The following is a 27,234-nucleotide window of genomic DNA, read 5'->3' as shown; positions in this document are numbered from 1 at the left end:
TCCAGAGTTTCAGCCGGCGTTAGTCGCCGGAAGTGCAGAAACGCACCCAGTGGCTAAGTTCAGACCGCACCGCCTCAAACAGCAGAAAGCTATAGTCTACTGCGCGAGGGTTACGGGTTACGCTAGGCATGTATAAATGAAAATTATTTTATCTATTGCATTGTCAATGTCAAGGATAAAAGTTACAATAAAAAATGACTTTTTTTTAATTCATGCCTAAACCTACCTACCCTACCCTGCTGAAAATTTGCACGTACATGTCCTACATACCATCAATGAGCTCTTTAAGATATTTTAAAAAACGTAAAAACTTATGTAATAACGCATGTTTTTAAAAACGTACTATAATACGTGTAAAATATTTTAGCATGTATTATCAAACGCACTTTTTATACTCATATGAAACTAATTTTTATGCATTTTAACAGCATTGTTGGGTATAATATAAAGTTTTTAAACATAAATTATTGCCAAAAGTCGGAAAAAAAAAATTATAAAAAAAGTATCATGACCAGGCTCGAACATAGTTGTTACGTCGCAACATTTGTTCAATGCAAACTATGCATTAGACGTGTAAATAAGTTTTTTTCTGAGCCTGTGTGCGCACCGAATGTGTGTGTCACGTGTAAAAAGATCTACATGAGATCTCATATAAGATCTCATATAAGATCTCATATAATATTTTCACGCGGGGTGTGTGTGTAAGCGTGTACAGACAACGTCTAGCATTATGGCAGCACCGCGCGGTGCTGCTGCCGCCATCTTGAACGGGACTCTCCGGCCTCTTTCGCGCGGCATGTCCGCCAGTCCTCGACTAATCGTTCAAGCGTGCGGAGCTCCCTCGCGACTCTCGCTCTATCTCAACGAAACTGCCCGACATACTCTGTCGAAATCAAATCGTATCTCGTCGTAATTGATAACTCTCAATTACAAATTACGTCTAGTGCATTTAATAGTATCGGAAATTGTGTGTGGCACACGGCGTCACGTCGCGATTTGTTATTCGAGTTTTGTACTTCGTTTTAGTGATTAAATTATTCTCTTTTTTTTATTAGTTTAAGTTCTTTCAGTGTAAATTAGTGACAAATAAAAGGGTTTTTATGCCGAAAGGCTTTTCCATCTAAAGTGTGTAAAATCAGTTAATCAAACCAAATCACTTCCTTTCCTAAATTCCGCATAAAATCATCATTTTTATAAACTAGGCTTCTATGCGCCTCCCACAAATAATAGCGCCAATTTTACCAGTTCCTTTTGATTTTAAGTTTGTTACTCTACACATCAGCTATTTCTAAAATATGATATAATTTTTTCAAATATAAAAAAAATCTAAAAATAAAATTAATTATGACACAATTGCTGAAATTCCAATTATAAGAAACGTTACTCACACAAAAAAATATGCTGAATTTAAATTAAATTTTGATAAAATTAATATTGAAGATCTTGAGGTATTATACACAGAAAGTTAAAATTTTTTTCTTTAAGAATCTCGTATTACAAGAAGGCGCAATAATCCAATGTGCTGTACCCTACTGAAAAAAATCAGATGACAATCAACTGATAATCAGCTGATAATCATGCCAAAACGTCAGCTGATTATCAGGTGATTTCGGCTCAGTATTTTTAATAAAGCTGATAGTTATAAATATGCGTTTATGTGAGATAAAATGTTGATGATAATCAGGTGATAATCAGGTGATAATCATTCAAAATTTGTAACCTTTAATATATTTATTATAAGTTGTTTAAAATAAGTAAAATTTATAAATTTCAAATAATGAGGGTCAGTACTGGTGTTATCATCAGGATGATAACACGAAAACTCTGGCTGTGAGCTCCAATATTTTTGTTTTTCAATAATTTAATTTAAACAAATTTTTTTTTAATTGTTAAAAAATAAAAATTTTGGAGCTCACAGCTAGAGTTTTTGTGTTATCATCCTGATGGTAACACCAATACTGGCCCTCATTATGTAATCAGCTGACGTTTTGGCATGATTATCAACTGATTATCAGCTGATTATCAGTTGATTATCAGCTGATTATCCGTTGATTATCAGCTGATTATCAGTTGATTATGATCTGATTTTTTTCAGTAGGGTAGCATCTAAATCTGATACTGCTAAACCCACTTTTTTCGGCACAACTCAACCCTTGTTATCCTTGAAAAACTGAAAATCAATAACTCCGTTTGACTGCACAGCTCAAGAAAGGCGTATCAACTGACACAAGGCTTGTATTGGTAGGCAGTTTTATTTGGTTTTTCAAAGAGCGTCATCTAGCCTCAACCGCTGTAATCCACCAAATCTTGTCGTGACGAGTCAATCTCCGACAGATTATCGTACTCAGCATAAATTATACAATTTACAATAATATCTAATGTGTCATCAAATCTTACGTCAATTCTCACACTATCTATTCTGATTAAATTCTAATAGGTGTCATTGTTGGCCGATAAATCAGGTGTCAAATGAATGCAAGAAACAGTAGCCATTCGGGTATGCATTGCATGTTATCAAATTACCGGCATTTAAAAAATGTACCCCCGTACCAAAGAAGAGTGTGTGATACGCATCCACATACATCTTTGTTTTTTTTAAGTCAGGCTGCAGTGGTTTTGATGGGACTTGTACACCGTCCACAAACAAACACAAGAAATTGATATTGAAATTTTTAAAATTGAACGGATTGGGTTTTGTATCGTCGTTATAAGTCTTATTTTCAATAAATCCAATTATGATTCTTTTCGGGAATTGACTCAGTATGACATTATCTATCGACTGACCATGCACGCCACTGTTTAGGATTACGTTTTTACCTCTACCCGTGTAAGCGGATACTTTACTGTGACTTTAGAAAGCATTTTTTCGTGAGCCAATGAAATGCCCGGATTACCCTATTGGAAAAGGTCGATAGAAGTCGATTAGATCACTTATCGACTTGAATAGTGAATCTTAATTTCACTTTTTGCATTAGAACTTGATAAAAAGTGATAAAATACAATGAAGGTCAATATAAATCGATAAAACTTAATATGAAAAATTACAATTGAAATTGATAGAATTTCAAGAAGATCATGGTCTATCGATTTCAATTGCAATTTTTCATATTGAGTATTATCGACTTATATCGTATTTTATCGTATTTTATCACGTTTTATCGTATTTTATCACATTTTATCAAGTTCTAATGCAAAAAATGCAATTAAGATTCGCTATTCAAATCTTATCGACTTTAATGGTGAATTCTAATCGATTTCTGTTTACTTTTTCCAGCAGGGTAACCCTTACGCGGCGAACAAATAGTGTCGCCTTGGTTATATCTACAGTATACGCAGAATCGGGATCCATTAGACAGAAGCAGTCACAAGAACGCACAAGACGTACACGTACCTCAACACCACCAAGTAGTAGTCCATATTTAGCACATTCACGTGTAAGTAGCCCAATAAATCATTTTTATTATTTGTCATAACTGCTTGCCGTCTACGGAAACCTGCATTACCGGCATCAGTGTTATCCATTTTACCGGCCGTGTCATCATACCACAAGACGCTGCTCAAGTGTGAGTTTTTTGTGACTGATCCATAATTTAATAACATCTCAATGTACGATCTGTATGCGTAGGCGTTATTTGGTGGTGACACTGGTTTTTGATTGAAAAATACATCTACCTGATTAAACAGCGAATGCATAAAATTATTCACAGGGCCGACAACTGGTACTGACGCATCCTTCCCTAATGGTTTCGTTGGTGTTATATTCACACGTAGACTCAGCATTGTATGCGCTAAATCTAGATATTCACAGTTGCCAATGATTGTAATTTCTATTGGTGCTTAATCGGTGAGTGACGAGATTGGCTTATACTGCACCCAATGAGAACTCTCAATTACCGTCTGTGTTGGCGGCAATTCAAAGAGTGATAACTCCGACTTCAACGAGTCACAAGAGACAGTGTGCAGAAAAGCCATGTTTTTCTAGCTGGTACAGTGAGAGGGTATACCGCTCAAAAAGAGAGCCTTCTAGTTGACAAAGATATCTTTAGCTACTGCTGACGATGCTGCTTTAGTTGTAGATTTCTTTTTCTGCTTCTTCTTTTTCTGCGTCGATGTTTGCGTCTTACCAGCTCCACGACCAGAGGCCGACTGCGCTTTTTGTGTCATTTGTGCCTTCTTATATTTAGCTTTCTTTTTCTTAGCACCCTCACCTCTTCCCCCTCCTGTTCAATCGGTGCCATCATTTTATTCATTATTTGTTCAGCTTTGCGTTTGAGATTACCCCCACTTTCGCGTACGCGTTTACTCAACACATCTCTAAAAGGTCTGTTCTCGTTCACTACATTATCCATGATCTTTGCACTAGCACGGGCAGCCTCTTTACCGACAGACTTAGCGCCACGCCTCACAAGAGGTAAAGCACCGCGAAATAAGCCTTTTAAATAACTGGCAATACCCGCGCCAGTCTGATAACGCTTACGACCAATTGTAACATAATTATCGCCATCACCGTCATCACAGCCGATTTGACGGGCAAGAAGAATACTGTAGTCAGATATTTTTAATGTGTGCGCTTAAAATGAAGTGTCACCGTCAACGCACTGTAGTCAAATGGGACAGGATATTTATGCTCACCTCTTAATCTATCTCGATTGACTGAAAAGACGAGGACAGCAAGGGCAGATACATTAGTGGGGTAATGTTCTGAATTTGCGTTCTACCGTAAGTATAATTATTTAACTGAAGAGCCACAGCACGTAGCAGTCGTGAACAAACATCACCTGTCACGTAAGGCTGACAAATACTGGTATAAACCATCAGCACGCTTGGTAAACCATTTGTAAGAATTGCCGGTCTATTGCCGATAATGTAGCTGTCTTTTTTTCCATCACAAGTTAATAATTCACCACTTTTAAAGCCTAATATTTTACACAACTTTTCAGATAGAGAGAATGAGTGAGTACAACCAGCGCACTTATCCTCAGTGCAGGTGCATTTGACTTGAATATAGCCGCCACACTGAATCTCAAATATAAGATGATCTTTCACATTATCAAAGTTATTTATAATGCTCAAAAGAGTATGGAGGCTATCATAAACGCCGTATTTTATTTGACTAAAAGTCTCCCGATAATCATAATCATCGTCATCACCATCATCATCATTGCGTAACTTATTGTTAGTGTAAGTAGCGCGTGTGGGTTTTCTCGTTACACAGACGACTCCCTCTCTTCTCTCCTTCATTGATATGAGTTGAAAGGTAAGAGGTATTTGAATTTCGTGAGACCGACGCACCAATTGCCGTGCAGACAGAAATTTTAGGGGAGTTGTGTGGTAAAGCGATTGGCAGTGTTCTCGGGGTAAACATATCTAGTGTTACTACTAGACAAAACCATGAAAAATTCATCCGTCATCATCATCATCATTGTTTCGTAGATTTACGAGATCTTTAGCAGACATCAAGAATTAAATTTTTCAGGGTACCCCTTCAAACTCACAAAATACTCCTTCTTCTCTCCTTTTCCCCTACTGCGTAATACCTGGTCGATATGAAAAACGTCGTAAGACAAATCTTTGCGCACTCTACTCAGCTACTGTTTGTAAAAATAGCCGTCAATTTTTTCACCCTCCAGATCCTCGAGCGTGTAGACGGGCGGCTGTCTCGTCGTATCGACCTGTATAATCTTAAATAATTCTAGAGTCTAGTCACCTTTGTATGCTTTTTGAAAGGCTGTCCGAGCACGACAAACTTGAACCAAGTCTTAAACATTATATTTATGGGTATAACGTGACTGTCATTTGAAACAGTAACGCCGTGCTAAATTTTCACAAACTTTAACGAAGCGCCAGTAAAAGGGAGGTTGCTAAACAACCGAGCCAATATGGCCGCCTCACCTCTCTCTTGCACGTAAGCTACGGAACGGAAAGATTAGATTAGATTAATTAATTTTTATTATTGTACATTATGTTGTACATATATCAATATAAAGAAGTAAAATAAAAAGTATAAGGTATTCAGTGTGTGAGTTTGGTGTAGGCGTGTGTGAGTTTGGTGATAGCACGAGTGACGAGTGTGAAATGAAATGGTATGAGGTGAGATGAGATGAAAGTGGAAGTGTGGATGTTTGTGTGATGTTTAAGTGTTTTCCATATTGAAAAAGTAATTTTTCGCTAGTATTTTAAAGTTAGATATGGATTGTGTGTTACGTATTTGAGATGGCAGGCTATTCCAGAGGTAAGAGGCGCTGATGAAAAATGAGTTCCTTAGTGTCTCCGTTTTGAAGGGCGGAATGTCCAGTGGAGTCACCTCACCCCTCACAGGCCTGAGCGCGACGTGGAAATCAAAATAGGCAACCAGATAAGATGGTGTAGAGGTGTTGAAAATTTTCCTTAGAAAACAGGCCATAAAATATTTCCTACGTCCGGCGGTGGTGAGCCATTGCAGCTCACGCCTGTAAGGGGAGATGTGCTCGTCCCTCCTTACACCATAGATGTAGCGGATCCCCGTATTGACAAGTCTCTGTAGTTTTAGGTCAAGTTCTTGTGATAAGTCACAGTAAACAAGTGAGCAGTAGTCAATGAGAGGGAAAAGGAGTGCCTGCACCAGATGTTTGCGCAGCCTGAGGCTGGTGCTCTTCCGAAAGAAATAGAGGCGATACATTAAAGAGTGAGCACGTTTACAAATTTGCGTAACGTGCTCTTTCCATGTGAGCTTGGAGTCTAGCACCAGCCCCAGATTACGCACAGATGATTCAAAATTGACCTGGGCTCCCCCTATATTTATATAGGTGTTAGCGGTATTAGGTAAAGCATTTATATAATAGGGGGAACCCAGGACAATAGCCTTGGTTTTAGTAACATTCAGTTTAAGCCTGTTCAAAGCAGCCCAGCTACTAATCCTCTCGGCGTTAGCACTCATCCTGACAGAGCAGGAGTCGAGCTCCTCGAGGTGGCATTGGCTGTAGATCTGCAGATCATCCGCATAGATGAGATGGGACATATCTGCATCAAGGCAATAGCCAATGTCATTGATGTACAACGAGAACAGCAGGGGTCCTAAGACAGACCCCTGTGGAACACCGGTGTTAAGTGGTAGAAATGCAGAGATTTCATTGTTGTCACCAAGGACTGCTTGCTCTCTTCCCGATAGATATGATGCAAGCCAGCGGATAACCTGCTTAGAAAAGCCGAAAGAGGATAGCTTTCTGAGTAGCCTGACGTGACACACCGTATCAAACGCCTTGCTAAAGTCAAAAAGAAGTAGAAGGGTGACCTTCTTTCTGTCCATCCCAAGCCTGACATCGTCAGTCAGCTTAATTAAGCCGGACTGCGTGCTGTGGCCAGTGCGAAAACCAGTTTGGAAGTTGTCGAGGTAGAGTCTTGACTCTAGGTATTCAGATATCTGGTTGTGCACCAGCCACTCCAGCGCCTTGGATAGAAAACAAAGTAGAGAGATCGGACGATAGTCTGTTACAGCAGTTGGAGAGTTGATCTTATTTAATGCTCTTACGAGCGATGATTTCCAGGCCGAGGGAAAGCAAGCCTCGCTCAATGACAGGTTAAAAATTTGACAGAGTAGAGGAGCGAGTATTGGCAATGCTTTAGTAATTACAACCTGTGGGATGCCGTCACTCCCCCTGGCCTGGGTATTAAAGTGCGATACTGCAGCAGACACGTCCGACTCAGTGATTTCCCTAAAGATGAAGTGTTTAGGGAGGTCTAGACTCTCGAGGGTTCGCAGATATTCCTCAACTGATGGAGCTTGAGGATCATTTGAGATGGAACTAAAGTGATGGTTGAGAGCATCTGGAGAGAACCGAGAAGGTGGAGAAGATTTAGAGGTAGAAATACCGAGTTTTTGTAGTTCCCTCCATATCTCTGCAACGTCGGTCAGGGTTGATAGGCGTGAATAATAATAATCCAGCCTAGCTTCCTCAATCCGTTTGTGGGCGTCATCTCTGGCAACTCTATAAAAATATAGGTCCCAAAGTAGACGACTTCTGCGAAAACGCCTGTAGAGCCTATTCCTTTCTGTTAAAAGGTCACGAGAGAGAGAGAGAGAGAGAAAGAGAGAGAGAGAGAGAGAGAGAGAAAGAGAGAGAGAGAGAGAAAGAGAGAGAGAGAGAGAGAGAAAGAGAAGAGCGAAAAAACGCCTCTGCGAACAACGCGCGAAGCAAGGCGCACGTGATACGCGGCAACGCCAATTTTGAGCCGGACGCGTGCTATACTTTAGTACGTGTGCACAAGAACGGAGGGAGAGTTGTTGTCGATGCGTTCGCACCTAGTAACAAACGGCTTACGAACACGACACAAATTGAATGATATCTGCACACATGTATGTGTATACGTGCGGTTCGGGAAAACAACATCGACACACACGATAAAACGAGAGCTGAAAAGGGGCCGTGTGCAGTGGTCACGTGATCACTCAACACGTACGCGGCAATTTCAAATCGCCAACGCGCTAATACTTCTAGTGTAAGTCTGCCTGCGTGCTGCGTTGTTTACAGACACTGCGTTGGTGGGGCTGCTGGCGCATGAGTAAACTCTGCAGTAAATTCAGCAATTATTTAAAAAAAAAATTAAATCATGTTGACTTCAGTCTATGAATGTGCAGACCGGACAATGAAAGGAAAAATTAAGAGTAATTATTAATTGCGAAATGTTTCAACAGATCCAAGCTCAAGCTCGGACGGGGAGGGAATATATATTATATTGAGCATAAACACTTTTTCTCCAGTTCTCCGGTGCTTCAGAGTCACACTATCTATATTTCTTAATTTTATTAGTATTAGAATTACCTCTTCGTAAATCGCATCTCATTTGAACCTTTTTTACAGTGCGTTTACTTATTTTATTATACATTATACATTATATTAAGCATGAACGCTTTTTCTCCGGTTCTTCGGTTCTCCGGTCCTTCAGGGTCACACTATCTATATTTCTTAATTTTATTAGTATCAAAGTGACCTCTTTGTAATTCTTGGCTATTAGACAATCTCTAAAAATTAACCGCAGATTGCATATGAAAAATCAAGTAAAATTTTAAAATGTTGTTGAATTCAACTTTTAAAATTAAAATAATTTCCAATTCCTTTTAAAATAAGTACATCTATAATATAATAAATATATCATAAATTGTTATTCAATAGCAAATAATCTATTTTTCATTTTCATTTTCATCAGGGATTTCTGCACTAATTAATTGGTTTAAGTGATTTGCAGCATAAATGTTTGTTATCTCTTTTTTAAACAAATGCCACATCGACAGTGACGAATTAACGTAGAAAACTATAAAATTTGAATACATAACAAAATCACGTCAATTTTCTCGCTATATATGCATCGATAACTTTTTTGATAATATAAAATAATTTCACGTTGCTTACTAGATAATAATGAGACATTATATTTTTCTGTTTGTTCACTAAAATTTTAGTGTCTTCATTTTAATGATAATCAGTGATTAAAAATAATCAATTTAATTTAGCGGCAAAAATTACAAAACTAAAATTGTGAAATGAAACAATTGCCAAAACGAAAATGTTGAATTGAAATATTAGGAAATATAAAATAACAAGAGTTTAGAGTATTTTTGTTTTTAACTTAGAATTTAAAATTTATTTTTTTGACTGTCATAGTTTTTTAATAATTTCAGTTTCGGAATTTTACCTTTCATTATGAATCAATGCGTATTTTCGTGTTTCAAAACTTTTTTATTTAAAATGTTTAATTCCCCCCTGTTTGGAATTGACATTAGGAAAAACAATCTTAACAAATTTTGAATTGTATCACTATTGCAATATGTATTTTAACCGAACGACGTCAGAAGTGAGGTGAATCGCGCTAGTTGTTATTAATAAATATCTATAAAGTTGACAGCTGAGTTATAAATTGATGCATATGAAAAGGATTTTCTTCTATACAAAACGTAATTTATTCATTAAAATTTAACATTTTAATAGTAGTTGACAATATTTTAAAAGTAAATCTAACATTATAATTCTTCTTTTGACGATACTAGATCTGAAGTTTTTACACTACACGTGCTGCTGCATCTATCGTGATCGTCTGCTAGAGAGTTTCATCGGTTTCATTGTCATTATAATTATTATCCAGATTGTCATCATCGTTAGTGTTATCGTTGTTCTTATCAATGTATCCTTTTTCTTCTATGGGCTGTACTTGTCGATTTTCATTGTCCGATGTATCAACTGATATTTCTTAATCAATAGTTTCTTAATTTTTATCTATATTAGTAAAAGGGGTACGTTACCGATCCTAGAGGAGCGTGGCATGAGGGTTTGGGGACGCTACCGATCCATGGGGGAAGTGAGGCCCGGTGGAGGTGCTTTTGGCTCTGGGGACGGTATCGATCCTAGGGGGGAGGTGACGCCGGGGTCGGGTGGTGGGGCTTCTGGCTCTGGGAACGGTATCGATTCAAGGTAGCGGCCCGTTTCGGGGGTCCGTTATAGTTCAGCTGGGCGATGGGTGGGTGAGGCGGTGGTGGTTGGTGGTGGACAGTCTTGGGGGACGGTATCGTTCAGCGGCGGTGGTGTCGTTCAGGTGTGTTTGTTTATAAATGTTTATTTATTGTAAATTTGTTTATTGTTGTTGAACACTTTGTTTATAGAGAATTTCTTGGATGGAATTAATAATTTTGTGTGTTAATGGGGTAAGTAAAAAGTAAGTAAAAACGTTTAGATGTTATGAACAAATGAATGTTTATAAAAATTATTTGTAAATTTCAAAAGTTGTAAATAATTTTGTGCCCTGTTTTTAAAGTTGAGTATTAGGAGAGTATCCAGAGCAGAACCTACCTGGGCCTAGGAGGGGTTTGGGTTTTGGACCACCCGCTGCGAAGAGGGCGCCGTGACACATATGAGACAGTTGTGTGTATACGGAGAGCAGAAGTTTAGCAGAGGTAGAGTATGGTAAGAGGGAGAGAAAGAGAGCGGGAGAGAAAAGGGGGATAGAAAATTTTGAGAGGTATACTGAAGGGCCGGGGTCTTGCGGGCTTGAGAGTGGAAATGTGTTTATTTATACTGGTCGCGTGGCCCTCGCTACGCTCGGGTGCTAACTGCGCCGTGTAAAAAAGAACCATTTAAGTCACACGTATCGTAATGTACTATTGTTGCATCAGGCGTATTTGATCAGGCATATTTGAAAAATTTACAGCTTGCCTTTCGTAAACTTTTACAAGTAATTTTTGTAGATTATTTGTATACAATGTTGTTAATTCTAAGTATAAAATATCGAAGTAGTATTTTAAAAAGTAAGCGTCTTTAGAGGTGTCAAACTGCTCTTGAACATTTTGTCGTACAACTTTTGTATTATTTTCAAGGCGTAATTTGAAAATATTTTCATTATCGGTGTCGAAAAGATCTTCTTTTTTGACGAAGCATAAAAGCTCTTCTATGATGTAGTCTGTGCAGTTGTTGACGGACGATGCCATGCGTTCTAAATGGCGATAGCGTTCGTCGATGCAGATGGCTGCTCTTTTTAGTCCGTGAAAAGTCCGTCTTTGTATTACAGTCGCAGGGGTGAAAAATTTTTTCCTTGTTAGTAGGCTCTTTGAAAATTTTGTCGTAAAGAATTGATTTTACGCCGAAGGCTGTAGTAAAGCGTATCTCTGTATCGTCATCAAGTGACATTTTTTCAGGGTTGTTGGCGATCCTGCCGTTAAAATATGCTGTAATTTTTTCGAGATTATTTAGAAGAGTAATCCATGCGGTGAGGCTTAAAATGAGTCCGTAGGATTACTGATGGTTGAGAAGTTAAATAGTTGGATAAAAAGTGTTGTTGGTGTCGTTGTGCATAAGGCAGACGCTGATACTTTTTGAATTTGAGTTATTTAACGGGTAAATTGTTTTTAATACAGCAAAGTTTGGCGATGTAACTACACGATTGTGTGCTGCCTCGAGCATGATTATTGTTTTCTTTTTGCCTTCTTCTGGCATCTCTCTGGGTGTGTCCTTTCGTTTTAGCATAGCTTGAGCCATTGTTACACTTAACTGCACAAACACAAACACACACGGTGAACGTTTTAAATATTTTAGCTGTAATTCCTGCGTTAGCTAACAGAGAACTGATGTGTGTAGACGCGAGAAAAGCGGGGGCCAGTGTTCAAACCCGAGCAACGGTTAAGAGAGAGGGGGAACGGGCGGTGCCTTGACAATATTTTTCCATTAAAAGATGTTTTTTTTCAAACTGCCATCATCTGCACCCTTTTATGCGCACGCATAGTAAAAATATAAAGTTTATCGGGGTTATTGCTCCTGTCCCGTGAAGGTATGGCAATTTCGTGTCTTTACACGAGGCTCCCCAGCTGTCTGCGGATCGCCAAATGTCGCGAGAGCAGTCTCGAGATGCCTCTACAGGGTGCAAAAGATGTAAGACAAGTAAATACCGTCCCATAAATTTAACTCTTTAGGGAGGAGATTACGGGCCTGTTGTGATCGTTTATTTTCGAAATATAAAGCGTATTTTCGTACATAGCGCAACTGCGGGCCACCTATTCCGCAAGCGTCGCGGTCGCTACACCTCTGCATAAATTTACCTCTGAACTGGCTCCGTATCCGAGTGCTCGAGTGCTCGACATATTTTCGCCAAATGTGCGCGTTTTGATCAAGCGTGAGTTTCAAGGTGTCAAGAGAAGGCATTATTTTTCAGGAAAATGTGGAAACCCCGTGGACGTGATCCGTGGGTGGGTATCGTGAAAGAGGGCTTGGCGTATTTTCTCTTAAAAATAGAGGGGTGGAAGCTCGAAAGCGGAGAGTAGGATCCGGGGCTAAGTAATATAAAAGCTCTGGAGACGTTTGCGCTGCCATCTAGTCTACTCAGCAGTCTCGTGCAGGACTCTCCATGTTTAAAAGTCAAGAAAAAAGTAGGAAGATAGTCGCAATGGCTTGTTGTGAAAAATTTGTTCGCATCCCCAAGTCGACGGAGTTTGTCGAGCTTGTCGCGAATTTTCGCGCTATAGTGTCTGAATGTGCATCTGCAGCTTGTATGCAGCAAAAACGGCTAAGAGAGCGTCGTTTCAACTGCAAGTGGTGGTCGTAAATACTGGATATGACACCGCATAATCTTGCGCTAGAGTTTTATACATTTTAGCGTTGTGTGACTTAAAATTTATGTTCAAACTCTATGATAGGTGTATACACCAGAATGTGTTGGCTACATATATCGCAGGGAGGTATGTTACAGCGAGCGATAGACTCGTGCCGGAACATTACGAGCTTCCGCTTCTTAAGAAGTATCACGAATTGCGTAAGTACTTGTTTTATTTACTTTGAGGCCAGCATAAATCGAATTTATTTTATAATTTTTGTGTTTTTACAGGGGGAATGCATGTTTTGGATGTAGAGAAGGACGATATGTGGACTCTTATATGGACAGTGACCGGGAGTTCGTTAGAGGGTCAGCTAACAGAAGTTTTTGTGACTATCGAGGAAATCACTAGTCCCGACGACGAGATAGATGAGTAAGACGTTGGCACAGCGCAAAGAAGAGAACCATCTTTACAGCGAGAGATGAGTGACGCTTCACCCCGGGTACACCACCGTCAAGTCTACAGCGTGAACACTATATTGTGGTGGAGGTACATAGATGTAAGAAGAACAAGTTAATTATATAATTTAATATTTCGTTGTCATACAGATTTTACAATTTTCTATTAATTTTTTTTTATTAATACTTTATAATTTTTATGTTTATTGCAGACGCTAGCCCGCAAAGGAAAAGACGTCTGGATGAAGAAGCTAGAGCGCTTGATGTAACAGGGGCCTTATTGTGTAAGCGTGTCGGTCGGGTGTCTCGCTAGCAGTGAGTTGCAGCGCAGTGACACGCTTGATGAGCGACACACTGGCAGCGTATATGCGATTGAAGGTGGTACGCATGCGCTAACGCGGGGCGCATGTTTTTGATTTTGATTTAAGTGGGCTAAATAAATTTTGCACTTCGTGAAAAAAAAAATCAATAAAGAGTGAATTGACTTGACTTAAAGAATAAATTTTATTTAACATTGTAATCTCCTGAAATATGCAGTAATAACTGCCGGCATCACGGAGATTACAATGTTAAATAAAATTTATTCTTTAAGTCAAGTCAATTCACTCTTTATTGATTTTTTTTTTTACAAAACTTACAAAAAGTACAAAAATAGGTAGTTTTATAAATGTAATTATAAAGTATTATTAGAAAACGTAATACAAAAATGCGAAAATGTAGGTTACAATAAAACTATTAAAGTGAAGCTATGGCAACTCAGCAATATCAAAAGTATTAATTATTATTCTGCACAATGGGCACTCAAGCTCCTTATCGACCCACTCGTAAATGCATTCATAGCAGAACACATGGGCACATCTTGGTATGATGGCTGGTCTGGTCAATACATCAAGGCATATCGGGCATTTCTCTTGAATCTGCAAAAAGAAAACAAATCAATATTACATTATTAATACAAATAATTACTTTATCTTGTTACATAGTATTATTTTAATAAATTTACTTAATAAAAATCATTATCTAAAGTTTCATAGATGAAACCATCATCATCACCATGATCTTCTAAAAAAGATTCAACTGTGCCACTTGCCGTATGAATTGTCGCGCGCGGAATATTCTGAGGCGAATATTCCCGCTTTTTTTGTGTGTGTGTTTGAGTTCGCAAGGAGTGAGGTGTGGGAGAAATAAAGAAGTCGATTGAGCGAAAATCGAGAATATTTAATCACGCTCAAATTGAGAGGGGAAAGCCGTGAGGCATAAAACCCCTCTCGAAGTTCTTACAAGCTGCTAAGAAAAAGAAGAACGTGTGTCGTGTTCGTGTGTGTGTCGTGTTCGTGCGATTCTCAGAGAGAATCTTCGCTTCGTGTCCGTGGCGCAGTTCCACTGACTCAAGTCGGTAGCGCAGTTCTACCGACTTGCACGTTTCGACGCGCGCGAGATACGATTCGCGGAACCGGGCGCGAGCCGAACGCGAGTAGCAGGCAGCGAAAGAGACAAAGGAGCGAGATTAGAGAGATTTAGAGAGAATGAGAGAGAGAGAGAGATAGAGAGAGAGTAGCACAAGCACCAGCACCAGAAGCACTCGATGGATGTACGGACGGGTTCGCAAGAGCCAAAGTGTCGTTCGATCATTCGCTAGCTTGACTGCACGAGCTGTCAAGCTTGGCGTCTTATCGTCAACTGACTCGGCGCTCGTCCGGCCGCGCGCGACACGAGGCCGGCGGCGCTGCCGGCGAGCGCGGCAAGTCGCGACTCCGCTTGTTCAACTCGAGCACGGGAGATGGAGCCACATGCTCTACGTCGACCTCGCTGAGTTCGCTCGACACCGTTTTCACGGCGGAACTTACACCTCGGGTCTCGACGGAACATTCTCCCCCCGTTGCGAGTAACACGAGCAAACGAAATTGTACATGTGATTGAGTGTGTATGTATGTGAGTGTAAATATATATAATTCATTCAGCTTCTTCCGTTGAAGACGTGGGAAGAGGGCACAGCTGAGTGATGTTCCGCTTCAGAGTCCCTCGTGAAGTTCTAACGGTGGCGACTCGAGCGAGTCCGTCGGTTCCCGGGTGCACCTCTTGAACGACTGCCAGCTGCCACTGCGTACAAGGCTGATTTTTATCGATGAGGATGACGACCATTCCTTTCCGTAGTTCTCCAGTAGAGTCATGCCATTTTTGACGCTGCTGGAGCTCGTGGAGATATTCCAAATGCCACCGCTTCCAGAAGTCCTGTCGGGCTTTGGTGATGAACTTCCAAATGGACAGTCGATTATCTGGAATAGATGTTAAATCAGCGCTTGGCAGAACTGTAATAGGCCTACCTATCAGAATATGAGCTGGGGTTAACGCTATTGGGTCATTGGGGTCGGCAGAGATTGACCAGAGGGGTCGAGAATTTAAAATTGCTTCTATCTCTATCACGAGAGTATAGAGCTCTTCGAATGTGAGAAGTTGCCCACCCACTACGCGTTTGAGATGATGCTTAAATGATTTTACCGCGGCCTCCCATAGACCACCAAAATGCGGAGATAAGGGCGGGTTAAAATGCCATTGAATATCTAACGAAAGAGCTTTGGCATTCACCTTAGATTTGAACTCTTCTGAATTGAGGAGTGCGAAAAGTTCTCTAAGCTGGTTGTTGGCCCCAACGAAATTGGTCCCGTTGTCGGAGTATACATGCTGGGGAATACCTCTACGTCCTACGAATCTAGCGAACGCGCCTAGGAAACCTTCGGTGGTCAAATCGCTGGTTATCTCTATGGTCACCGCTTTTGTGGCCATGCATACGAAAACGCACCCATACGCCTTGAGGGCTGTACGATTATATCGCTTTTTCTCTTTAATGGAAAGGGGACCAAAAAACGTGAGATTCGGTGACCCTAGCGGTCGGGAGATCTGCCATCTTGCAGTGAATTGGAGGGGGCTTGTGCCTAATACACGTGACACACTCGCGGATGACATGACGAACCTGATTTTTTGCGTCAATCAACCAAAAACGTTGTCGCAAATAGAAAAGAGTGCTTTGAACACCGGAGTGGTAGTTCGACTCGTGAGCTTCACGGATGATCAAGTCCGTGACATGATTCCTTGAAGGCAATAGTATGGGGTGCTTACTAGCTATAGGGATATCTGCATTCTTCAGACGTCCTCCCACACGTACAACTCCATTCGCGTCCAAACACGGGTTAAGTGCCGCAATATGCGACCCCTTCACCTGAATACCCTTCGTCAAGCATGCAATTGAATCGGAAAACGCGTCCTGCTGAATGCTTCGAAACACGCGGGTTTCAGCATCGCGTTTCTCCGCGACCGTGATGGGTTCTCCTCGGTACTGTCGGCCCGAAGGAAGCCATCGTAAGCATATTGCAACGACATTAAGCATCATGCGGTGCTTAGAAAAACGCGATAGGAACATGCGATCCTTAGCACTGTCGACGAAGAGACAGACTCCTTTTTTCAATCCGGGTATATCCGGAGACGATTCGACGATGTTCGCGGGCCATGAAGCCTCCGTTTGCCGTAGCCAGGTAGGCCCGGTAAACCACGTTTCGTTTCGCAGGAATTCTTTCGGGAGTTGCCCGCGGGATAAAGCGTCAGCTGGATTGTGTTGGGTAGGGACGTATCGCCAACTGGCGCGCTCTCCTAATTCTTGAATTTCGCGTACTCTGTTAGCTTCGAATAGCTTCAAATCTTGCGGGGATTTCCGTAACCAATGTAAGACTATAGTGGAATCGGACCATAAAACGATCCGGTCAATGGAAAATTCTAAAGCTGGAAGAGTTTCTAAAAGAAGTCTTACAAGGATCACGGCTCCGCATAATTCTAAACGGGGAATAGTCTGCTCTTTCAAAGGGGCGACTCTAGATTTGGAGCAGATCAATCGTACAGTGATCTTTTCGTCTTTATCGGTGGACCTAGCGTACAGGCAAGCGCCGTAGCCCTTTTTGCTCGCATCGCTGAAACCGTGAATTTCTATGCGCGAAGGATTAACGCAAACTACATGGCGTGGTGCAGAAACGCTGAAGAGAGACGACAACTGACTCGCGAAGTCCATCCAAAGCGTAAACAAACTCTGTGGAACTGATTCGTCCCAAGAAACTTTCTCCTTCCAACACTCCTGCATGATCCACTTCGCGTGCAAACCTACCGGTCCTACTAAACCTACTGGGTCGAAAATCTTCGCAATCTCCGACAAGATTACGCGTTTAGTTACGTTAGGCGGGATTTCTACGGGCTTGACTACGATAGCCAATTCGTCGCGTTTAGAGGCCCAGGAAACGCCTAATGTTTTTAAAACCGCGTCCTCGCCATCTGGTGCCAAGCTCAGAACCTTCTCATCTAAATTATCTAATGCATGGTTATGGTTAGAGGCCCATTGCCGGATGTTAAATCCACCATGCTTCAAGACGGTGATTATCTCATCACGCGCCTTCATAATCTCATCTAAAGAATCTGAGCCTGTCAGCAGATCATCTACATACATATCCCTCTTGAGAATCTCGGCCGCTCGGGGGTATTGCGCGCTTTCGTCGTCCGCGAGCCTATGAATAGTTCGAATCGCTAAATATGGAGCAGAAGATACGCCAAACGTAACTGTGTTCAACTCGTACACCTGTAGTTTCCCGTCGCGATACCAGAAAATGCGTTGGTATCGGCGATCCTCGGGATGGATAAATCTGCCGATACATCTTTTCAATGTCAGCAGTGAGAACGTACGATCGAAACCTTACTAGATGAACGTAAAGTTTGTCCTGAATCGTAGGTCCAACGTGCAACAGATCGTTTAAAGACACACCTAACGACGACTTAGCGGATGCGTCGAAAACGACTCGAAACTTGGTAGTAAGGCTCAAATTCTTAACGACAATCAAGAATGGAAGATAATATTCCGAGTCATTCTCGTCGACCACCAAAGACGTATGACCCAAATCGAGATATTCCTGAAAGACACGACTGAATTCTTCCATCATGCCGGACGAACGGCTGCATCGCCGTTCCAATCCCCGGAACCGCTTGAGAGCTTGCGCCCTCGAGTCCCCTAGTACCGGGTCCTTTTTCCGAAACGGCAATCTCACCATGTACCGTCCGTCAGACAGTCGAACCGTAGTGTCGACATACCATTTCTCGCATTCTAACCTGTCGTCAGCCTGGTCAACCGGACTGGAGCATTTTTCCAGAGACCAAAATTGAACCAGCTGCTTTTCTAACTGAGAAAGATGACACGACACCGTTGAAATCTTGTCGGTGTCAATACCACCAACGATCACCCATCCTAGCTGAGTCTTCTGAAGATATAACTCGCTTCCTTCCCTAGACAAGTTAACTTGACCTATAGAAAGCATGGACAACGTTGCTCCAGAACCAATTAAAATGTCGACTTGTCGAGGGAGATGGAATTGAGGGTCCGCTAACCTGATGTTCTTGGGTAGCCTGATCGAATCGCGAGGAAACGGTTCCTCCGGAGTGACGCTACTTATGTTGGGAACGGTGAGGAAAGTTAAACGCTTATTAAAGTCCGAATGCAACGCTTTAAATTGGGCATCGACGCAATGTTTCGTGGTAGTTCGCAAGTCGTTAATTGCTCCGATCGGAATCGAGCAAGGCCTAGTAGGGAGACGCAATCGTTTAGCTAAATCCGCGGTCATAAAGTTCGCATTTGCACACGTGTCCAGGAGCGCGCGAGCCTCTATGTACGCCCCATCGGCATCTCTAATCAAAACAACAGCACTCATCATGAGCTGAGACTGGAGAGCCCTGGACACGGTGCTAAGGACTCCTACGCCTAGTCACGGCTTCTTGCCTGAGGAATCTGTATTTCGTTCCTCGTGCAAGAGCGTATTGTGATCCTTGTCGCATTTTTTGCAATTGCGGGATTCGCATTTGCCTTCGTGCGTTCGCAAGCACTTCCTACATAGTTTTTTCGTCCTCACAGCATCCCATCGTTGCTGGACGGACAACGCAGCAAACGACGAACACCGATAGATCGTATGCTCGCCGCTACAATAGTAGCAGGAAATGGACGAACTCGTTACAAGCGCTCGAGCTTGCCCGTTACCTCGCCGGAACTTGGTCCCTTTCTCGCTCTGCGCCACCGTCCGCTTGGCTGAAGCCTTGGCGTCCTTGGATTCCCCTTCCTGGGCATATAGATAATTGCTAGTTTCCTGCAAAAATCTGAAAAACGACTCGAGATCGGGAATTGCATCGATGGACATCCTTTTGATCCATTTGTCCTTGATGTTAGTGGGCAATGCTCGTTCGAGAGTGCGGATCACGAAGTAATCGGAAGGAACGACCTTGAGAGATTTTAAGTCTGCCAGATGCTGCCGGACCGAAGTTTCCATGTCCTTTAGCGATCGATGGGAGACCTCCGTGATGACAGGATAATATAAAATTGCGTCAATGTGAGAAGCAGCAATGAGCCGAACGTGCTCGTACTGCGTGCCCAAAAGTCGCCAGGCTTCATCGTAGCTGCCATCGCTTGGATCCAAGATGTGGAGCGAATTAGCGGCTGCTCCGACTAACGACTTTTTTAGATAGTGGAACGCTGTGATGTTGTCGATATTCAATCGCACCATCTCGTTCCTGAAAGTCGTTTTGAACGCGTTCCATTTTTCTAGACGACCATCAAACTTCGGCAAGTCAATAGTCGGCAACCCAGAAAATCGAGAGATGTCTAGAAGATACGAATGCCCTAACGGAACGGTAGTATCGCTACCGAGAGTCTTGCTCTGCTTATCCTCGGCGGATCGGATGTACGCGGTTACCTTGAAGTAGAAATTCTTCAAGTCATTGAACTTCTCCCTCTCGGCTTCCTTGTGGACTGCATCTAATTTATAGAATAAGTTACCGAGAGTCTTGTAGTGCATGACGATTTCCTCCATGCGCGCTTTACACTCGTGAAGAACAGCAGATTTCGACTTAATAACTATCGACAGGTCTGTCAATAAATCCCTAAGTTGCTCGGTCTGGTTGTTCCACTGTACCACTAAAGCGTCCATGTTGCCTAGTAGTCAGTGAATACGCACGCTAAATAATAAATACCGAAATCCCTTATACGGACTGAAGCGCGAGCACGTGTCTCGACGCGCTCAGATTCTCGGAATTCGCTCGTCCGGTACAACAACGGTTTGCCGCTCGCCGCAACGCGCGACCTCGTGTTTACGCGCGAAGTCAAACAAACGCCGCGCTGTGTTCGAAATTCACACACGCGTAGAGTCACTTTGAAAAAGATAAACGCTACTTATCTTTCCTGTTGCGTTGACAATGCGTTGACCTTGAAGCGGCAGCTGGAGAGGTGACCCCAGGGGAAGACGTCTATGCGATGACCTGGGAAACCTTGATGAACCCTTTGTCCTTAGCTGACTGGCCGAACTGTCGATCCACACCTCACAGGAGGCACCATGAATTGTCGCGCGCGGAATATTCTGAGGCGAATATTCCCGCTTTTTTTGTGTGTGTGTTCGAGTTCGCAAGGAGTGAGGTGTGGGAGAAATACAGAAGTCGATTGAGCGAAAATCGAGAATATTTAATCACGCTCAAATTGAGAGGGGAAAGCCGTGAGGCATAAAACCCCTCTCGAAGTTCTTACAAGCTGCTAAGAAAAAGAAGAACGTGTGTCGTGTTCGTGTGTGTGTCGTGTTCGTGCGATTCTCAGAGAGAATCTTCGCTTCGTGTCCGTGGCGCAGTTCCACTGACTCAAGTCGGTAGCGCAGTTCTACCGACTTGCACGTTTCGACGCGCGCGAGATACGATTCGCGGAACCGGGCGCGAGCCGAACGCGAGTAGCAGGCAGCGAAAGAGACAAAGGAGCGAGATTAGAGAGATTTAGAGAGAATGAGAGAGAGAGAGAGATAGAGAGAGAGTAGCACAAGCACCAGCACCAGAAGCACTCGATGGACGTACGGACGGGTTCGCAAGAGCCAAAGTGTCGTTCGATCATTCGCTAGCTTGACTGCACGAGCTGTCAAGCTTGGCGTCTTATCGTCAACTGACTCGGTGCTCGTCCGGCCGCGCGCGACACGAGGCCGGCGGCGCTGCCGGCGAGCGCGGCAAGTCGCGACTCCGCTTGTTCAACTCGAGCACGGGAGATGGAGCCACATGCTCTACGTCGACCTCGCTGAGTTCGCTCGACACCGTTTTCACGGCGGAACTTACACCTCGGGTCTCGACGGAACACCGTATATTCAGTTTCTTCAGTTTCCTCTTCGACTACAGGAGCATTTCTAGGAGACGAAGGTTGTGGGTTATCCGGAAGTGGCACTTCATCTTCATCATCTTGTGCTGCATCATTAACCAAATCATTGGTTTGTATTTTCAAGAGCAGTTCATTCTGCTTCGCAAAGCAATTTTGCAAAAGCACATTCTGCTGCTCGAAACAGGCTATAAACTGTGCTGCTAATACATCAACCAACTCCTTTATTTTTGAGTCAAAAGCTTTGATAAAAGCACTACTTTTTTCAGCTGCTGCAAAAGCATATTTTAGATTAGATTATACAGTAAGACTTATCATAAATAATTTAAATAATTTATATTTACCAGATGTTGTGCCTGCAGTTGAATTAGAACATATGTTAGAGCTGGAAGTTGTGGTAGCAGTTGTGGTTCCAGCGTTATTTGTACTCCAAGGTGATGACGGTTGAGCTGCAGTTGGCAAAGCTGCAGTTGGCAAATGTCGATTGACGTAACTTGTAGCACTTCTGTATCCACTGCTGGTTGATGGCCCATCTTCGTCTCCAAATCCTGCAGGATTGCCTTCCATCCTTGCTCTCTTGAGCGCTGAAGAAGAAGAAAGTCTTCTACTGACAACAGCATTATTTTGCTGTACTTGAGTGCGTCTCGCTGAGGAAGATTTTACTTGCTCTGCTCTTGTCACAATTTGTATCGCCTTCATGTGGTGATCTGGCAATGGATTTTGCCGTATATTCTGTTCAACCAAATAAACATTCTGCTTTGCTGACAGTATGAAATCGCACCAAGTCTGGAAAAAAAAAATTATAAATAACGTAATAATCAATGAGCACATACATGATTATATTTATTATAATAATAACATTGTTTTTATAATAACCTTTCTCCATGACTTTCCATTTTTTTGAACGCCGTCTTCGTCTGCTTTATTAGCAAAAAGTGCCACAACCTCCCAGGTAGCGTGGTTCGTATCATCGCCAGGATGATCCAAGACGATCTCCAGGTGCCGCTCGATCACGTCTACGAGAGCTAGCATTTGTGAGAGGCTGGGTTTTTGGATGGGTTGCTTCCCCTTTCCCTTTTTCCTGAAAGAAATCAAGCGATTTTCATTAAATGAGGTTGGCGTAAAGTAAAAATGGCGGGTTAAGAAATAAGTATAAATATAAGTAATTAATAATATAAAGTAATAAATATAAGTAAACTTAAGTAATATTCGTATAAGATTACTTGGATTCAGATGGATTGAATTCCATGATGTCCTGTAATTGTGACAGCAATGCGCTTACTTACTCACGGAAGAGGAAAGCAAGACTGACGCTATCTCGTTAATGACAAACAATGTATAACATTTGTTCGCGCGGGAATTACGAGACTTCCGGTGTTTTATGTTGCAATTATGGGATTAATCAGAATATCTTGTGGAAACCGCGTAATTAGTCGTTTTTTTAATAATAACAATTGAACACATGTTTATTTTTCATTAATTATTAGGAATATTAATTGTTAAAAATTAATTAGAAAACCGTGAAATTAGATTTCCGTCGAGTGCAGCGCTTTACGGTCAAAATGTGCAACATTTCAAAAAAATTATTTTTCAAACCATACAACGAGACAAGGAACTCAGAAATTGATAATCATAGTTTTACTTTTTTTTTTATATTATGACGTAATTTAAATAATTTGAATTATAGTTACCTTTGCATTGCAAGAAAAATAGATGAACAACGATTTTCATCAAAAATCTTCATGAAATATTCCATGTGCTTTGGAATTTCTTGAAAAATTGGAGAAACTCCAAAGCAAACTGAATGAAAGTCTTCAAGCCAATCAAGCTCATCATCACATGTACGTGGACCTGAAATTTAAGAAATCAGTATCATTGGAGTACATACTGATATACTAGGAATCAATAGGTTTCTATTAAAACTGTACCAGATTACTTACATGTAGGTGCTTCTTGAGATGTCTTCCGTACCCACGTACACTTAGAGAACCCTAGCTCTCGTCCAATATTAACACCACTTCCATATTTACCAAAAATGCCTGAAATCCTTTCATTGTTTGAACTTAAGACAATAGTTTGCTCATCATGGCCAGTCTTATTCCATGCTCTATTGAATTGCGCCTTTTGAGATTTGGCTGATAGTCGCATTCGAGTCCATTTCTATAATTGAATTAAAAAATGATTAATACATTAACATTGTAATAAAAAAGTATGCGTGTAGTAAATACAAAATTTTAATACAAACCTCCTGCCATCCCTTGACGTCAGTTATGCAAGGTCCCATTCCATTCAATGTTGTACATAATTCCATCCACATCTTTCTGTACTTAACCTGACCTTGAGATCCAAGCTTAGGAATTTGTCCCCTTGCAAACAACGTGTGCTGTTCCATATAGGTGATCAAGGTCTCCATTTGTATATTGGACATTCGATTCCATACACGTGTTCTGCAATAGACAAATTTTATTAGATATTATAAGAAAGTTGTAAATAATAAAAAAGATTGTTAATTTAACAAGCTGCACACATCTATGTAAAAATGCAATGAGATCAAAATAGTTTTTACAAAACTTCTAGCTGATCTCGATACGTGCTTCAATTTTTATATAGCTACATATTTCCCTATTGATAGAAATCAATTTACCTTCCTGGACGTGGTGCCATTGTTCTACGCTGCAGAAAATTCTTGTACTCGTACAAGTTTCACAAACTACGCAAAAATCACGCGATCACAGACAGAGAACATTGTGAACAACTTGTTATTTCGTTCTGAATATCCAACGGCTACAGTACGGAGCCCGAGTTCACTAAGAAACCTATTAAGTACACAGCACGATTTTAAAAACGAATTTCGGAGCGATTTCGGAGACTTATTTCGGAGCAGTTAGAGCAGATGGCCAAGATGGCTTCTGTATAGGTACGCATCCAGGCTTCGCCTCCTTCGTCTGCTGTACATACCCCACCCCTCCTCTTACCCCTTCGTCACGAGCTATAGTAGGCTACAATGCACACGCAGCACACAGCATATACGGGCCGAGCGTCCTCTACGAAAGGGAGCGCATGCGCGGTAGGGCTTGTTTTCACATAGCTGGCGCAGCTGATCGAACAGTGCAACACGATAAGTAGGTTATCACGGAGTAGGAGGGCTCCGACTCCGTGTAGGCTATCCAATCTTTGTGTTGAGTGTGTAAAAACATCAGACACCGAACTCAAGAGTCAATTATCTAATGGAAATATTGTGCAATTAGTGCAACTCGATAAGTGGGCTACGCTTATGGTCCTTATCGAGGTTAGAGTACTCAAACGCGGAGGAAACGTACTTACTGGATTTCTCGCTGGTATTGAGTGACCTGAGACTGGGAGTAAAGGATGTGAAGTGCTTGTGACCTCTGGAACTGGGTGGGCTGTCTTTCAGAAAGATTTTCTGTCAGCGGAAGCTGTCTTGTAAAGGTCTCAGGTGGATACGCCGAAAAGAGCAATTTTGAAACTGGATCTGCGAGTGCTCCAGAATATAGTGAAGAAGAGTTTGTTTGGATCGTGGAATGAATAGAATTTTCAGTGAGGAAATGGATGCTTGAGTGGCTGGAAGTATAATCCCTTCTGCACTGTGCTGGGCCCTATCTTCACACTTACAGAAGCTGTAGCTGACGCTTCAACAAAGTTAGTATGCAGTAATTATTAGTTACTACGCAGTTCATTGTTTGTTTACACTGTAGGATATTTCTAGATTTGATATAGCCTACCTACCTTTTCAATATCTTCTTAACTTCTTTCATGTTCAGTTGCTTTGATTGTAAAATTTTACACTTTAGAAACCCGAGTATTAATTAAAAAATTCAATTCAATAGGGAAAGACAAGTTAAAGTCTTTGTGTACAAATAGGTACTATCGTACCTTTCATATTTTTCAATGGCTGAAATAGATGCATTTCTTCTGGATATATTCAATGCAGAACAAGAAGAACGAGTTCAAAGGCTGAACAGATTTCATCAGCTTCGACTAGAAAGACAACAACTTCGAGATGTATCAAATCCTTTTACTTTACCTGCCGAATTCTTTAGAAGATATTACAGGTAAAATATGTTTCTATTTACTCATTAAAATACAAAGCTATTTTTTACATGAACTATATTAATTAAATATTTTTTAGAATGCCTCCACATGTAGTGATGCGACTGATTGGGTTGGTTGAGAACAGACTAATCAGAGAAAGGAGTACTGCAATCCCTACACATCTTTCAGTATTAATTACTTTAAGATTTTTGGCCGAAGGAGGTCTACAAAAAGGTTTCGCACAAGATTTTGTACATCCTGTAAGCCAGAGTACAGCTAGTCAATGCATTGCTCGAGTCATTGATACTATTAATCATTTAGCAGATGACTTTATACGCTTTCCTGGAACAGAAGGGCAAAGAGAACATAATTCAAACCGGTAACAGATCTCTCTTGCATTTCTGAAAAAATTAAATACATTTGAATATTTATTTTCAATATTTTTTTACAGCTTTCAAAGGACTACTAGGATTCCTGGTATTATTGGGGCTGTTGATGGTTTTATGGTGACGTTTTATAGGCCAACAATAAACGAAGAAGCATTTTTTAACTATCGTGTAGGAACTTCCATGAATGTACAAATAGTATGTATAACATATACTTTGTCATACATCTACAAAAATTATTAACATAATATCCTATTTTAATATAATATTCTATTTTAGATTGTAGACTCCGACTATAACATCCTCAATATTCGAGTATGTCCTGGAAGTAATAACGACCGGTTCGTCTGGCAATTTTCAGAAGCTAAAGAATACATGGAAGATCTACGGGCAGATGAAAATTTTCCTAATCGTTACTATACAAATAGGTAATCCATTCTCATTTATATACTGTTGACTGATTATTTTTAATTCGATTGTAAATTAAATTCTGTTCTAGGAGATAGTGGCTACACTCCCTCTCGGGTATTATTAACACCGGATCTCAATGCAGCAGAAGGATCTCCAGCTCATTATACATTAGAGCATGTAAGGACTCGATGCATTGTGGAGCGTACTATTGGAATACTTACCAATGTGTGGTTGGTTATTAATCGAAGTAGAAAATTGCATTATTCTCCAGAAGCAGTAGTAAATATTATTCATGCTTGTGCTGTTTTGCACAATTTTCGAAGAAGACAAGGGTATGTATAAATATCATTACAATATTTTTTTATAAAAAACAAATAAGTGATTGGCATGTTCAAATATTTATTCATTCATTTTTTTCAGCATTTTAGATGAATATGATCATAATTTTCAGCCTGCAGAGCTTCGTGATGATGTTAATAGGAGAGGAAGAGGAGAAGCAGCAGAATATGCAGCAGGAATTGCAGAAAGAAACCATATTATTACACAGCATTTTATGTAGATTGTAACAATTTATTTTATTCTTTTTATAAATAAAACTTGTGTTCTGTCATCGTATATTGTGGAATGTAGTACATTTTTTTTTATCATAAAAAATTAGTTAAGCATTTCGATTAATATTAAATT

The 27,234-nt window shown here is 41.1% G+C and overlaps 2 protein-coding genes across 3 annotated transcripts; one reads left to right on the top strand and one right to left on the bottom strand.

Annotated features, from left to right (window-relative positions):
• Positions 1 to 14,093: 14,093 nt before the first annotated feature.
• LOC100680153 lies at positions 14,094 to 24,640 on the bottom strand. 2 transcript variants are annotated; one of them, XM_031925999.2, is made up of 8 exons: positions 24,345 to 24,640; positions 23,946 to 24,147; positions 23,641 to 23,860; positions 23,392 to 23,551; positions 22,577 to 22,781; positions 22,045 to 22,486; positions 21,686 to 21,972; positions 14,094 to 14,423 (listed from the first exon to the last, which is right to left on the bottom strand). In XM_031925999.2, the coding sequence occupies exons 1-8, from the start codon at positions 24,362 to 24,364 to the stop codon at positions 14,253 to 14,255; spliced, it is 1,707 nt and encodes a 568-aa protein (XP_031781859.1). In that variant the 5' UTR covers positions 24,365 to 24,640; the 3' UTR covers positions 14,094 to 14,252. The 2 variants fall into 2 exon arrangements, with proteins under 2 accessions (XP_031781859.1, XP_031781860.1); XM_031926000.2 differs by having other exon boundaries at positions 14,283 to 14,423; positions 21,664 to 21,972.
• On the top strand, positions 24,628 to 26,586 carry LOC100115698 (putative nuclease HARBI1). Its single transcript, XM_031926001.1, has 5 exons — positions 24,628 to 25,360; positions 25,549 to 25,773; positions 25,851 to 26,132; positions 26,205 to 26,337; positions 26,419 to 26,586. The coding sequence occupies exons 2-5, from the start codon at positions 25,610 to 25,612 to the stop codon at positions 26,569 to 26,571; spliced, it is 732 nt and encodes a 243-aa protein (XP_031781861.1). The 5' UTR covers positions 24,628 to 25,360; positions 25,549 to 25,609; the 3' UTR covers positions 26,572 to 26,586.
• The last annotated feature ends 648 nt before the right edge of the window (positions 26,587 to 27,234 follow it).

This window comes from Nasonia vitripennis (genome assembly GCF_009193385.2).
Source record: "Nasonia vitripennis strain AsymCx chromosome 3 unlocalized genomic scaffold, Nvit_psr_1.1 chr3_random0007, whole genome shotgun sequence".
NCBI lineage: Eukaryota > Metazoa > Arthropoda > Insecta > Hymenoptera > Pteromalidae > Nasonia > Nasonia vitripennis.
The sequence above is the reverse complement of the archived record's forward strand: the minus strand, read 5'-3'. Positions and strand labels throughout refer to the sequence as shown.